The 12,841-nt window shown below is 40.4% G+C and overlaps 1 protein-coding gene across 3 annotated transcripts in view; it reads right to left on the bottom strand.

Moving 5' to 3' along the window:
* The window catches only part of LOC131446397 (FERM and PDZ domain-containing protein 4-like), a 57,321-nt gene that overhangs the window by 17,744 nt on the left and 26,736 nt on the right, over positions 1–12,841 (bottom strand). For 2 of the 3 annotated variants that reach the window (XM_058617591.1, XM_058617607.1), the window contains one exon: positions 3,261–3,383. In XM_058617591.1, the coding sequence (XP_058473574.1) occupies positions 3,261–3,383 (123 nt within the window). Of the gene's footprint in view, positions 1–3,260; positions 3,384–4,596; positions 5,012–12,841 lie in introns of those variants that run through there. The other variant, XM_058617599.1, reaches the window with a different exon arrangement.

Consider the following 12,841-nt stretch of genomic DNA (forward strand, 5'->3'; position numbering starts at 1 on the left):
TCCCTCCCTCCCTCTCTCAAAAAGCTTCCTTGGCAGTCCTTGCTTTCTCTCCTGTGTCTATTGTTACCTGGCCAACAGCCCTCCCGTTTCTTTTTCTGCCTCTGCTGTCCATATGGACGAGCACATGAATTTCCTGCCTCATCTATTCTAACCTTTACACTCTCACAAAATGTTTTATGTCTTTTTTTTTCCATTCTGGCGTCCCTCACTAGACACTGCAAGTAGAAACTTCTTCATGTTTTTCGGCTAATAAACAACCCGTGTAGCCTCACCCCTGGATATTTATCGAGTTTTTACAACAGACATATACCTGCGGCTTTAAATCTGTTCAGATGATGAAAAATGTTCCAACCATCGAGGACATAACGTTATCCCCCAACCAATCCAGATCAGTCTCAATCTCTGCCCCGCCTCCCATCTTCTTTTCCTCTTGTGCTTTCTCATTCTCTCTCTCTCTCTCTCTCATTAATGCATTGCTCTGTATTGTACATAGGACGCAGAAATCTCAAACTAAATCTGTCTGTACTGAAGCGTGTTCCAATCTGCGATGCTGCCGGCTCATCTTCCCCCGTCAGGGTTGCTGGGGTTTAATCCCTCAGGAAGGCAGAGGGTGGATGTCAGAAGGTCAGAGCAAAGCTGGAAACAAAGGGTCAAATGGAACGCAGAGTGCCATCGCTGGGTTCAGGTCGCAGACTGCTAAATGTTAAGGTTTCTACCGTTCTGTTAAAATCAGTCCTAAATGTCATGAGGTGTTTGAAGTCACATGAGAAAAGTTTAAAGCTCAGGTAAGTGATAAATGACCGAATCACAGGGAGAAATGCTGCCACTAAAAATGATCTTATGTAAATATGCAGAACATATTGCAATACATCGAATAATGACGATATCCTGCATATAATTTACTATAACAGCTGCTTTATTAACCTTTAAAAAGTCCAGTGTGTAAGATTTTGTGACATCTAATTGTGAGAGTGCAGAGGACTAATGTCAGTGAATGTCAATGGAACTACGGTGGCCTTCACATACCAGAAAGGATGTCATTTTTCTTTGTTTTCTGAGTAAGCCCCTAAAGGGCTAATAAGGCGACGTAAACCAGGCCTTTTTCTTATTTTAAAGTAATCATTTATTTACAAAACAATTTTTTCTTAAATGTTACACACTTTAAACTGCAAGGACAATACAAGGTGACCTCTGCTGCCACCCACTGACAGTATTCCGTACTGCACCTTAAGCCACGTCTACGTCTCAGGACTACCATCACAGCATCTGCTGCCGAAACGATTCAGATGTACGCATCAGCGAGCGTCACCTCATGATATTCTGCTGCGTCGACTTTTTCAAGCCTTAAAATACACGAGTGTGCCTCCTGGGAGAAATGTTTGGCTCATGCCAGACTTAGTCATTCATAATGAGTCAATAAAGGACTTTGATAAAAATGTAATTCAGTGAACAGAAGCATGTGAGAGTTGCATAAAAAGCTTAGCAAATTTAATCTACTCTTGGCAACCAACCAGAGATCATAAACCATAAACTGCGGGGCACTCTCTCAGATGCTCCAAACGGGACAGAAGATCCAAGGCAATCTTTTCATCTCAGCTCCACCTTTACTACTATATTGTCACCTGCGAGAAGCAAAAATGCTGAAAAAAGTACATTCATATGCGCAAGGAAGACTTGTGACGTGTTTATGCTACTCACCCAGACTATAAAAAAAAGCATCTTTAGAGTTTACAAACGTACAACTTTTCAAACTCTGCTGGGGATAAACAGAATGTATGTGCTTTGAAAGGAAAAAGTAAGAGTGTGGATACACAGCATGTGCTGTGCCTCTTAAAACTTCAAACCCTACACTCGTGAACATTGTTGCTCACGGCAAAAACCATGTCTTTTGCTCATCTCTAAAAGTTTTATTTGAGCACTGAACAAACCCTTGAATTCATGTAACTTAATGTAAACAGACATTCCCCTCACTCACTCAGGAAAAAAGTATGGTATATTGGTATGTGTGTATATATATATGTATATATACACATATATGTATATATATATATATATATATCTGTCCTGTCAGGCGTGTGAGTGCTCCAGCAGAGAGTAGCACTCAGAGCCCCGCTCCATCATATTAGAGATGGTTAGGGGAGTTATCCGTCCAGTGCCGTTAAATAAATCATTGGCTTTACTCACTCTCTTTCCATCTCTCCACTTTCTTTCTCTCTCTCTCTCTCTCTCTCTCTCTGTCTCACAGAAATCCAATTGTCACACTCAATCACGGCCTCAAAAGCCATCAGCTTTTCTCTCGGAACAAAGCCACGGAGCCTGAACTGTCAGCCTTGTTATATTTGACTCCTCTGTCATGAGGGAAGGGGGGATTCTTAATAGGGGAGTGACAAAGAGGAGGGACGGGGCGGAGAAGACAAGAGATTAAAGCTTAAAAAAAAAGGGGGAATAAAATGAGGAAATATTTCCACAAGTAGGGTAAGAAGTCTGTGTGAGAGAGTAATGGTGCAAATTAAAGCATGTCCACAAGAAAATTCACTGTTATTCGATGACTTGAGAGGCAGCATAATAGCAGATTGGGGGAAGTGACGTCAGGGGGTGGAAAGCAGGGAAGAGAATAGAACGAAAGTGAAGAAAGTAGAAGTAGATATAAGGAAGAGTCTGCAGGAAAAGGGAGAGTAACATACGGTAAACGAAGCTGCTGCAGGCTCCTACAATCTGAGATTAGTGCAGGTTCCATAACCACAATACAAGAATATTAATAAGGTTATGGCCACCAGAGAAATCTGCAGAAAGCCTGTGTTTACATGTAGCTGGATTCATAGTGTCCTCTTTGCCAAATCACAATGCCAGGCCAACGTGGGGATTTGCTGTGTTTACCTGGCGTAAGGGTTTCTTCGACACGGACTGCACATGCAGCCCTGACGCAAAATAACCAGGCCGTGGAAAGAGCGAGGCGGATGAAACAAAAAAAACACTGGCTCATAAAAGTGATAGTGATTACACAGCCGTATTTGCATTCCGAGCCATTTTATTCCCATTTCACAGCAGCCTGGAGCTGATTTGGTGTTTGCTGTGTCATGATAACCTAAACTTGAAAAACATGGTACCATTAGAGCACCGCTTTATGAGGAGCTTTCACTATGATTCATAATTATGCTAAACAGACATAAATCTGCACTGTAATTCTCCAGCGCCCCGTGTTCTAACCAGATTCCACTGCAGAAACTGTTTGATTGCTGGGTGTTTACGATCATACGTACTTGGTGAGGCAGTCACGCTCGTCTCTGGTGCTGCTCATGCTGTCCCAGCTGTACGGAGGCCCATGCAGTCCGGCCCACGTGCCAAAGCTAGGAGGTGGCCAGCCTGACGTCTTGTTCTTATGGCTGAAACATCAAAAGAGGGAAAAATAACCTTGATGATCATTTGTGTTAAAGAAAATGACTCGGAATTGTGAATTCACTTGATTCGGGTGTAGTTTTACTTGGTTTCAGGACATACAGACAAACCAGGACCATTCGTTTTCGGAAATCGTCTCCGCAATGTGTGTTCATTTTGTTCGTATTTGTGCTCGTCTTTGGGTACGTGCTTAAGGATACAGAAAAAACCCTTAAGAAATCATATCTCACATATCACAACCTCCTAAACTGTCTCCTTGTTTGTTTTAGGGATGAGCCAGTACAGTCCTCAGAACAGGTATTGGTCAAATATTGGTCAAAAATCACACGTCTAGATGGATATATTGGACAACAACAGTAAAAGCATCATAAATGAAAGTAGTTTTTTTATAAAAACAAGCATTTAAAATGACAGGAAAACAAAGAGGCTGAACAAACGGAACTGCATCAAAGGTGAATTCATGAAATGTTGAACTTTCTGAAGATTCACGAGTGACGCTCTCCCCAGCTCTGCTTAGATTACTGTTGCTCACACTCTCTGCGTGTGGCGCGCAGTGTGAAGCGGCACATGCTTAGTGCAATTGACCGTGGTCCAATTTCTGGCTCATTGGCTCCATAGATAGGCAATCAATGGCTGTGGGTACGGTCAGTTGCTCTGCGAAATTGTGTGCATGCGTGTGTGCGGTGAGAAAGAATTATGATGCCACTAGGTTTTGAGAAAAGTAAAAAGCCCAAATGTGGCATCAGAGGGTGGATTGTAGGAAAACATGACACATTTCCGTACCAGGGATACGAGTGTTCACGTTCATGGAGAAAAAATGAAATCCAAGTTTGCTACAGTAGCTGCACAGATGGACTCTCAAACTAACTTCATGAACATCTTCAGGTAATTAAATAGTAGGTAGATATTCAACACAACTCCACAAAAAACAATCACAAATGCTACAAAAGATCAAGCCAGAGAAAAGAGTGCATTTAAGCATCTGTGTCCTTCCTCCTCGTGTTTCATCAAGACCAGTTCACTCTTCTGACCTCACATCTGTGACAAGCAAGCAGATGCAAAGCTACGGGATTAACAAAATGATTGCCGGGTTATTCGGTGCAAAAATCGGACTAATATTCCCGCCACACAGTATATTCTCGCAGCCTGCCTCTGCAGGACATCGGGAGTTACAGTTTTAAAAGAAGTGAAAATGCATACTAGATGAGGATGTCATCGCCGTAAGAATCCAGCCGATCGATCCCCATGTTCTGCTCTTGATGGGTTGAATACATCACTCATGTCATAGCTTCCACTGAGGGAGAATTGAAATGGTCCTTCAATGCTCACAAAAAAGCAGCTGATATTGAAGTCCTCCTCAGAAGCATTTCAACACTCTCTCCAATTATGACTCCTCTCAATTCTGCCGCCATCCGACACTTGTGTCTCTGCTGATCTTCAGTCATCCACGGAATCATCAGAACAGCTTCACTGGCACTTCAGAATCACAATGAGGGCCACTTGTGATACAAATACAAAGAGACCGTGGTGTTAGCGGACGTGTGGATCTCCAGTGTGTCGCCTGACGTTCATCTGTGTTTGGCATTGTGCTGCTGCTGCTGCTGCTGCTGCCAAAAGCAGCTTTGGTCCAAACTGAACCAAACTGCCGTGGCCTTCCCTCCTTTATCCCATAATCCTTCTCATCACAGAGAAAACAAATCCACGCTGTGTATGTGTGTGTGAAAGAGAGAGAGAGAGAGAGAGAGAGAGAGAGAATATGAGTCCCTGTGCGAGTGTGCATGTGGGTGTGTGTGGAGTAAGAGGATTTTCAGGGAGAAACAACGTGGAAACAGCGCTCCATCTCAGAGCTGGTGTCAAACAGGGGGAAGCAGAAGAGAAAATCGCCTCATAAAGTTCATGAAGGTAGCATTATTATACATTTATATACAATTAGATTGAGATCTGGCGAAAGAAGCTCAGTTCAGTAGAGGTATTGAAGACAACAATCATTTGAAAAGTAAGACAAATGAAGAACTCTCCTCGAAGGATCTTGATGTTTTTATCAAACATTTGGACCAAACCTATGCCCCTATAAGGTTTCATTCATCTTTTGAGAAAAGACACATTTGAAGTCATAATTTATCATGAAATCTAAGACAGTTGTTTCCTTTTTGCGTGACAGTTCTTTGCTCCTTTATTAGTGCATAGCACACGTCTATATGAGAGATTTCTACGCCAATTCAAGCTCAAATACAGGACAAAAAAGAACACTGACTTCCCAACACAACCCAACAGTACAGTTTACGAAAGGTGTCTTCCCCTGTTTTCCTTTTCCCTTTAACGTACCAGGAACGGGGCTGCTTTTGCTGAAAATGTCACTGTATTAACTTTTTTTTTTTCTTTTCTTTTTAAAAAGTACCTCTTTCTTTTAAACTGATCCATATGTGCTTCTCTCCAAAACTCCACCTCTTGGGATGGATTTCTGACAGTCATTCGCTCTACTTCTAATACTAAAGCTATTACATTGTAAAATGGGGTGACATGAGGTTAGGACAAAAGTAAGAGGACACCTTGATGACTTAATGTCTTAACCCTCCATTAACCCTTAACTGTCACTTAAAGCTGCAGTATGTTGAATAAATGAATAGGTTTGAAACACCATTTTTCAATGGTGACGATTTACAAAACAGTTTTTTGATCTATTTATTGTGTATTTTATGTGTGTTTTGTGCTTTATTCGTACAAATACAATCCATATCAATTTCACTCTTTCATTTATTCATTCAAAATTTACAAACAACCATCATGCTAACATTCCCCACACCTGCCCAACACGCTGATGTCTAGCTCCTGAGGGTTTATCCTCTGTGGATCATGAATGTCTGGACCAGATTTTGTTGCAATTCAACCAATATTTGAGGACAGGTCGCAGTTGGCAGTAAATTAGTCCTGATGCACTACATTAAAGGGATATGAGCTGAAGTTATCCCAATACTTGCTTTGTCGATAAAAACCCATCGAGCCAGATTGATTAATCACAGCTCGTCCTTCACTGACTGCCATTACAGACTTTGACCACCCAGTCTGTTTTATTAGGTTGTTTGAAACACACACACACACGCCTCATGCATTCATGAGGCGTTAAACCAGAAAATATTTCCCCACATGGCGGATAAACATCCATCCTTATTTGTTTACATGGTTGGTGGTTACCAGAGCCAGTCAGCATGTTTTTTTGCTGCATCATATGTCAAACCTTGCTATCACAGAGAGCAGTGGAGCCAGCTGGCACTGACGCGGCTGCCCAGCCTCCACATGCTCCACTCAGCAACAAGGCACAGCCCCAAACACTTGTCTCCTCTTGGTTCTCTTCTACTTGCAGCTTTGATTGTGATTGTTAGTGTCCAGTACAACATAATCCACCTCAGAGCTCAGCATATAGGCCTAGGGTACCACATAAGCACTGCCATGTGATTGTTGTACATCAGTGTACATTACATGTGAACAGTAAATTTGACTGTGACTGGCTTTTCTGGAGGATTCGGCAACGGACGAGCGAAAACCTGGCCTTCATCTGACTGTCTTCAAAGCAAGGAAAGCCAGGGGCAGAGCAGGATCTGAGTAACACAGACGCGTCTGCTTTTCAATTCAGAGTATGAATCAGCTGAAATGAGATTTAAATAAGAAGCTGCAGCAGTACAAAAGGTCCTGCCTCAAAACTGAGGCTGTTTAAAAGACAGTCTGGCCAATAAATCTGCAAAATATTAATTCCACTAGAATCATTCATTCATTTTACACTCAGCTACACAGTCGTCATTCCCAGGACAGAGTCAGGGCCCACATATTTATTTGTTTTTCCAGCCTTTTACTCAAGGTTTATTAAATACCACATGCTTAAAATGAATTTGTAATTCATTTGTTAAACATTTATTCGTTGGAAATGGCTGCCTTACTTGTCCAAATCATATTAGGTGTTGGAAATATTGCAGTAAACTGTCTGAAAAGTTAACAAATATTAATTTAACCATAATTCCACAGGAATCTTAATGAGTTTTCTCTCCTATTAAAAGATCAGTCCCACAGTTTGCCGCAAAAGCTGTGGAAACCTCAAAGACGTGCAAGTTAAGTGGTCGGGTGAAGTGATGTCGAGCATAAGTAAAATGTAAATTAGTGTCTGGGTCACCTTCTTCTCCTTCATCAACTTTAACATGTAAATTAAGCCTGCATTAAAGAGCCACACTCATTCTCAGTCTTTCACCATCAGACTGATGTAAGGACTTATTTCCGAATCTTCAAAGTGAGTGTGAGGCCCTATCACCTCGAATACAAAGTCACATACACGCGGAGAAACGCTCAATGGGTCAAGTTAATCTCCAGGTATAATTTGAAGATGGTTTTGACTAATTTGCTGTCAAAATTTGTTTTTTACAGGTGGGTCAGGACATGTCTGACCTAGGATGAACATGATTCCCAACCACAAGTCACTTGAAAGAGTCAAATTTCCACTCACCACAACACATACACTGCTATCCTTATACAGCTAAGTCGACTTTCATCTCAGTTTGGAGGATTATTTGATGTATATACTTATGCCAATATCTCCTAACCACATTCTTCTGAGATGAACGAGCCTGTAAAGTAATGAAAAAGTTAAACACTGCTTCTTCCACAACAATTTGAATCACTGAACATCATGAAATACTGGATGTTAATTTGTCATGAAAAACAAAAATGCTAATGTCCCTGCACCAAAGTGATTAAACAAACAAAAACAAACAAACTAATATGTTATATTGACGTTGATATTTATTGATTACATAACCAAGTGGCTAAATCCATAGCATTTCAAAAGGATTACATCATTTGATGGTTGAGTACCAATGTTCCGTCTGTCATGTTGCACCATGTCTCTGCCTAGCAAAATGAAACGCCCTCACACACACACCAAAAAAAAAATTAACCTCACACTCATTGGTCTCAGTGACACGGAAACAAGCCCACGATGAAGGAGTCAATTAAAAGCTCACCCTAAAAAGCTTGTCCTTACAAAGTCATTGAAGGAGGGAAGCCAGGGAGACGCTTGATTTAGGCTGTCACTCAGCTGATTTCAGCACCACGGTCAGCTCCATTCTTCGTCTACGCGGCTTCTTTCGGGCGGGGGGAACTGAACAGTGTGAGCAATATGCACACAAAATACCAGGCTCTGTCACTGTGTAAAGCCAACTATATCAATCACAGCTGTCCAAGTCACAGTGTGTGCTGCAACTGCAGTGAAGCTCCCACACAGGACGACGGGTCATTAGAATCCCCTCAGAAAAACTTTGTAAATTCATGCACTACAGGCTGCCGGGCACAGACTCACTGTGTCCTAGCACACGCACACACATCTGCACAGTGACTGTCCTTAGCTGCACCATTAATGCCATTTAAAGGAGTGAAACAAGTGCATGTTGAAATGTCACATTTTTCACTTCTGTGTTAAAAGCTTCTTGCAGCGATTATTTGTAAGATACCAGAATAAAATATGCAACCTTTACCAGAAGTGGAAAGTAATGAATTACATTTACTTGCATTACTTTAATTGAGTAGGTTTTTTGTGTACTTTTTTACTTATATATTTTTTGTATATAAGTACTATACTTCACTACATTTTAAATTGCTTGAGGAAAATTTTTTTAAAAATGTTTTTAAAAAATTAAATAAATTAAATCATGCACCGGAAACTTTGGCAGTGGATGATTAAGACAGCTGAATGTCAAAAATGTGACTTTTGACCCATTTTGCCTGATACATTATATGTTCACATAGTTTATTTTGTCAGCACTTTAATTTGTAAAGGTTTGCCTTTAAGTAAGAACAACTCATGTGAGATGTGGGATGACACGAAAAAGAAAGAGTAACTAAGTAACTTTTACCCTGAGTACATTTAACTACAAGCTACTTTTTTTTTTACTTTAACTTGAGTACACTTTAGATCAGTACTTTTACTTGTAGTTAAGTAAAGTAAAAAAAAATCCTTGTCCCTCCTCTTTGGTTTCGCTCACAGTACTGGAAGACATCACTAGAAGTTACGCACTGCTGCTTTAATTATGGAATAATTAATTTAAAAATAAAAATAAATCCATAAACCATTAGTGAAGGCATCTCATATTTGTTCTGACACAAGTGTTGGCCTTTAGAAGCTAGTGTTTGTATGTCACAGCTTTGATCGACAGGATTGCGATTGTGATGAAAGTGCGGGAGCTGAAACAACAATCAATAAGTACCATGACCCCAATAATACTATATGAGGTCATGCTTGTTTAGCTATTCATATTACTTTAGATATACTACCTTTTGCCTTTAAATATTGTACATATGAAAAATGTTTGCCTCATGTAGATGATGAATGTTTCCATCTGTGACAAGTCAATAGGTATAGGTCACGAAAAGCTTCACTCCTATCAAGACAAGATGAAGGAGGAATACTCTCTTCTTCCCTTTCTCTTTCATATTTGTTTACAAGCTGCCAATGTGTGACATACTGTTGGTCTCTGCTGTATCAGTACCAGCATCATTAGGACTGAAACACTTTACAGTGTTGCTCTCCAACCTTTGTGGCACAGCGGTGCGTCTCAGTGGGACAACACAGTCCACGGCACACAGCATTGATTCTCGGTAAATGTCACACAAAGCCCCGCAGTTCCAGCCGGGCTGGGAAACACAAAGGGCAACAGAGCATGTTTTTAAACTGTGTTTTTAGAAGGTGGATGGATGATGGATTGTGTTTATGTTGCTGTGGTTGAAGCAAGGATGTCCAGATTTGGCAGTAGAAACTAACTGCTCTTGGCAAACATACACAGATTTTTCTATTTGTATGATTGTATCCGCCACTGTTACTCTACACTGAACGCCATGAATGAATCTCGGAAACAAGCTCTAATGGACAAGTTAATGCAAGACTACAAATGAATTGATGAATATTCAATTAGAAAATAAATTGTCAATCAGTTTGAGTGTTTTTTTTAAATAATTAATACAAACTCTCAGATTGCTTTAGCCTCTTAAATGTGAGTATTTTCTGGTTTATATACAATCATCACATAAGAAACCATTTAAACTGAGTCATTTTTGTTTTGTGAACAAAACAAGACATTTGAAAGCATCATCAGTTGGAGGTTTAGGAAACAGTGATCGACATGTTTCTGACATTTTATGGACCAAACAGATAATCCACAGATGAATCGATTATAAAAACACTGGTTAGTTAAATTAAAGACATGTGAACCTCCAGGGAGAGTTATAAACTCTTACTCACCATTTATGACACAACATCTGGGAATTAAATCATGGCTAAAATGTTGCTTTTCAGGATTGGGGCTTCTGCCTATGGGGGTTTCACTATCCCTCCATTTCTAGCTGGTTGACTGTACTCGCGCGACGTAATGACAACCAAGCATTGACTCGCTCCATCTGTTTGGTTCAAGTCAACCGGAAAAGTTAAAGAAAGAGCACAGCATATGAACATGAGCAGCATTTGTGTGTGTGTGTGTGTGTGTGTGTGTGTATGCACGCATGAATGCTACACTGCTTTTGTGCGTTCGCTTCACGTCAAAAGATAGAGGCGGGAAAACATCACATTCGACAAGAACATCTGCAGCGAACGTCGAAAGTGTAATTCAGCGGGATATAAATAGCACAGCCGAACAAGCGTCGCTAAACGCTCCTCAAATAAGATTACACAGGAGGATGTGATCATCAGAATAAATGAGGGACCCTTATGCTCTTGTCTTTGCTTCTTGAATCCTAATGTAGGAATGAAATCCTCTCAGTACCCTACGCTAATGCAGCCAAGAAAAGAAAGAAAGAAAGTCACTATTGAGTGTCTTCTGAGAAACTTGGAAAACGTATGTCATGTTTGTACAGAATATACTATTCAAATGCTTTAAATTAAAATGCAACTTTACTGCAAACAGCTGGATGCACCACTTCCTAAAGAGATCTGAGCTCCAATGTGCTTTATATTGACATGTTTCATTGCATCCAAAAACATACAGTGCCGCCCATATGCACAGTATGTGGTTCCCTGCAGACACGTGACACTGTAGCTAACGTGGATAAATTGAAATTCTAGAAAAAGTTATTCATTCATCTGCAAACATGGAACCTGACATTGCAAATATAAAAAATGATGAATAAGTAGTGTAGTATTTTTTTTTTTTTTAGATGGTCACAAAACCTATACAGACCAAATTTGCCCAAACATAAATAACAAGATATAAGATATTTAAGTCAAGGTCCCATGAGATTACTCTCAAAATGAATAGTATTACTATGCAAAACTGTGAAAATACATGGGTAGTTGCAGTATCCCGGTCATTTAGGGGAAACTGTAGGGTTCCTACATTGGAAAAATGTAGTATCTGTTATCTGATTTATCACTTCCCAGTTCTTGATTTGTGAATGGTCATGAGAATGGTGCCTAATCAGGTCCATCAACAATAATAGAGTTTGTAAGCGGGCATAACTGTAGCACGTTTGGTGCCTAGTTATGTTTATGAGGTGATTTCTGATGTCATAACACTGTTCATACTTCCTATTTAAATGAAACAAGTCCAGTTATTTGGAGTGATAACTAAATCCGTGAAAGAGCAGGTTTTAGACTCTTGACCTCCCTGTTTTCAGTTACAGGTTTTTACATGTCTGCCAGTGTGTGTATGTAATTGCTGTAGGCAGGGTTTACAGTGCAGTGTGGCTCTGAGAATGCACAGTGGCACTTAAGTATTATGTGACAGTATCTGGAGCAGAACTAATCCCCCCACTCGCCTGTTTAGCAAACAGATGTATCAGCACACAGACCGTCATCTACATTCAATTTCAGGCACTGTTTCGACCAACTTTCTTCCAGTCAACCCCTCAACTGTTCCTATTGGCAACGCGAGAATGTAAGCGTCTGAAAGTTGAGTTTAGTTTCATTCGCTATCCCCCAACAAATGCAAATCATAAAATCATGTTCTCACAAACACAAACATCGCCGGCAACACTAAAGAAATAAATACAATTTCAGTGGCATTAAAGTTGAATGAAAAGGATTCATGTTTGATTCATTTGTTCCTCCGTGCTTTCTCCCTGCCAACTTTAGTGTGAGAGTGAAAGAATATAAAATTCAAGAGGCAGAAGATATTTTTAACATCCCTTCTGTCCTACAACCAACGATTTGCTCCCCTATATGTTATAAAAGCGAGTCCTCGCGATCAATTATTGAGCGTGCACTTTGGAGAGAAGAGTGTACAGTTTGCGAAACATCCACCTCCTTCATGCATCACTTGTTTTTACCTGAGCGAGGAAAGATTTGAATGTGATTAATTAAAAATAACATAGCTCTGGAGAGGATGTAATGAGAAAAAAGCGAAAAAGGACAAAAGCACCCACGTAGCTTGCATTGTGTTACCAAATGGGGGGACCAGCAGCAGCAGCAGAGGTGGAG

Source organism: Solea solea, chromosome 2 (assembly GCF_958295425.1).
Source record: "Solea solea chromosome 2, fSolSol10.1, whole genome shotgun sequence".
Classification (NCBI taxonomy): Eukaryota; Metazoa; Chordata; class Actinopteri; order Pleuronectiformes; family Soleidae; genus Solea; species Solea solea.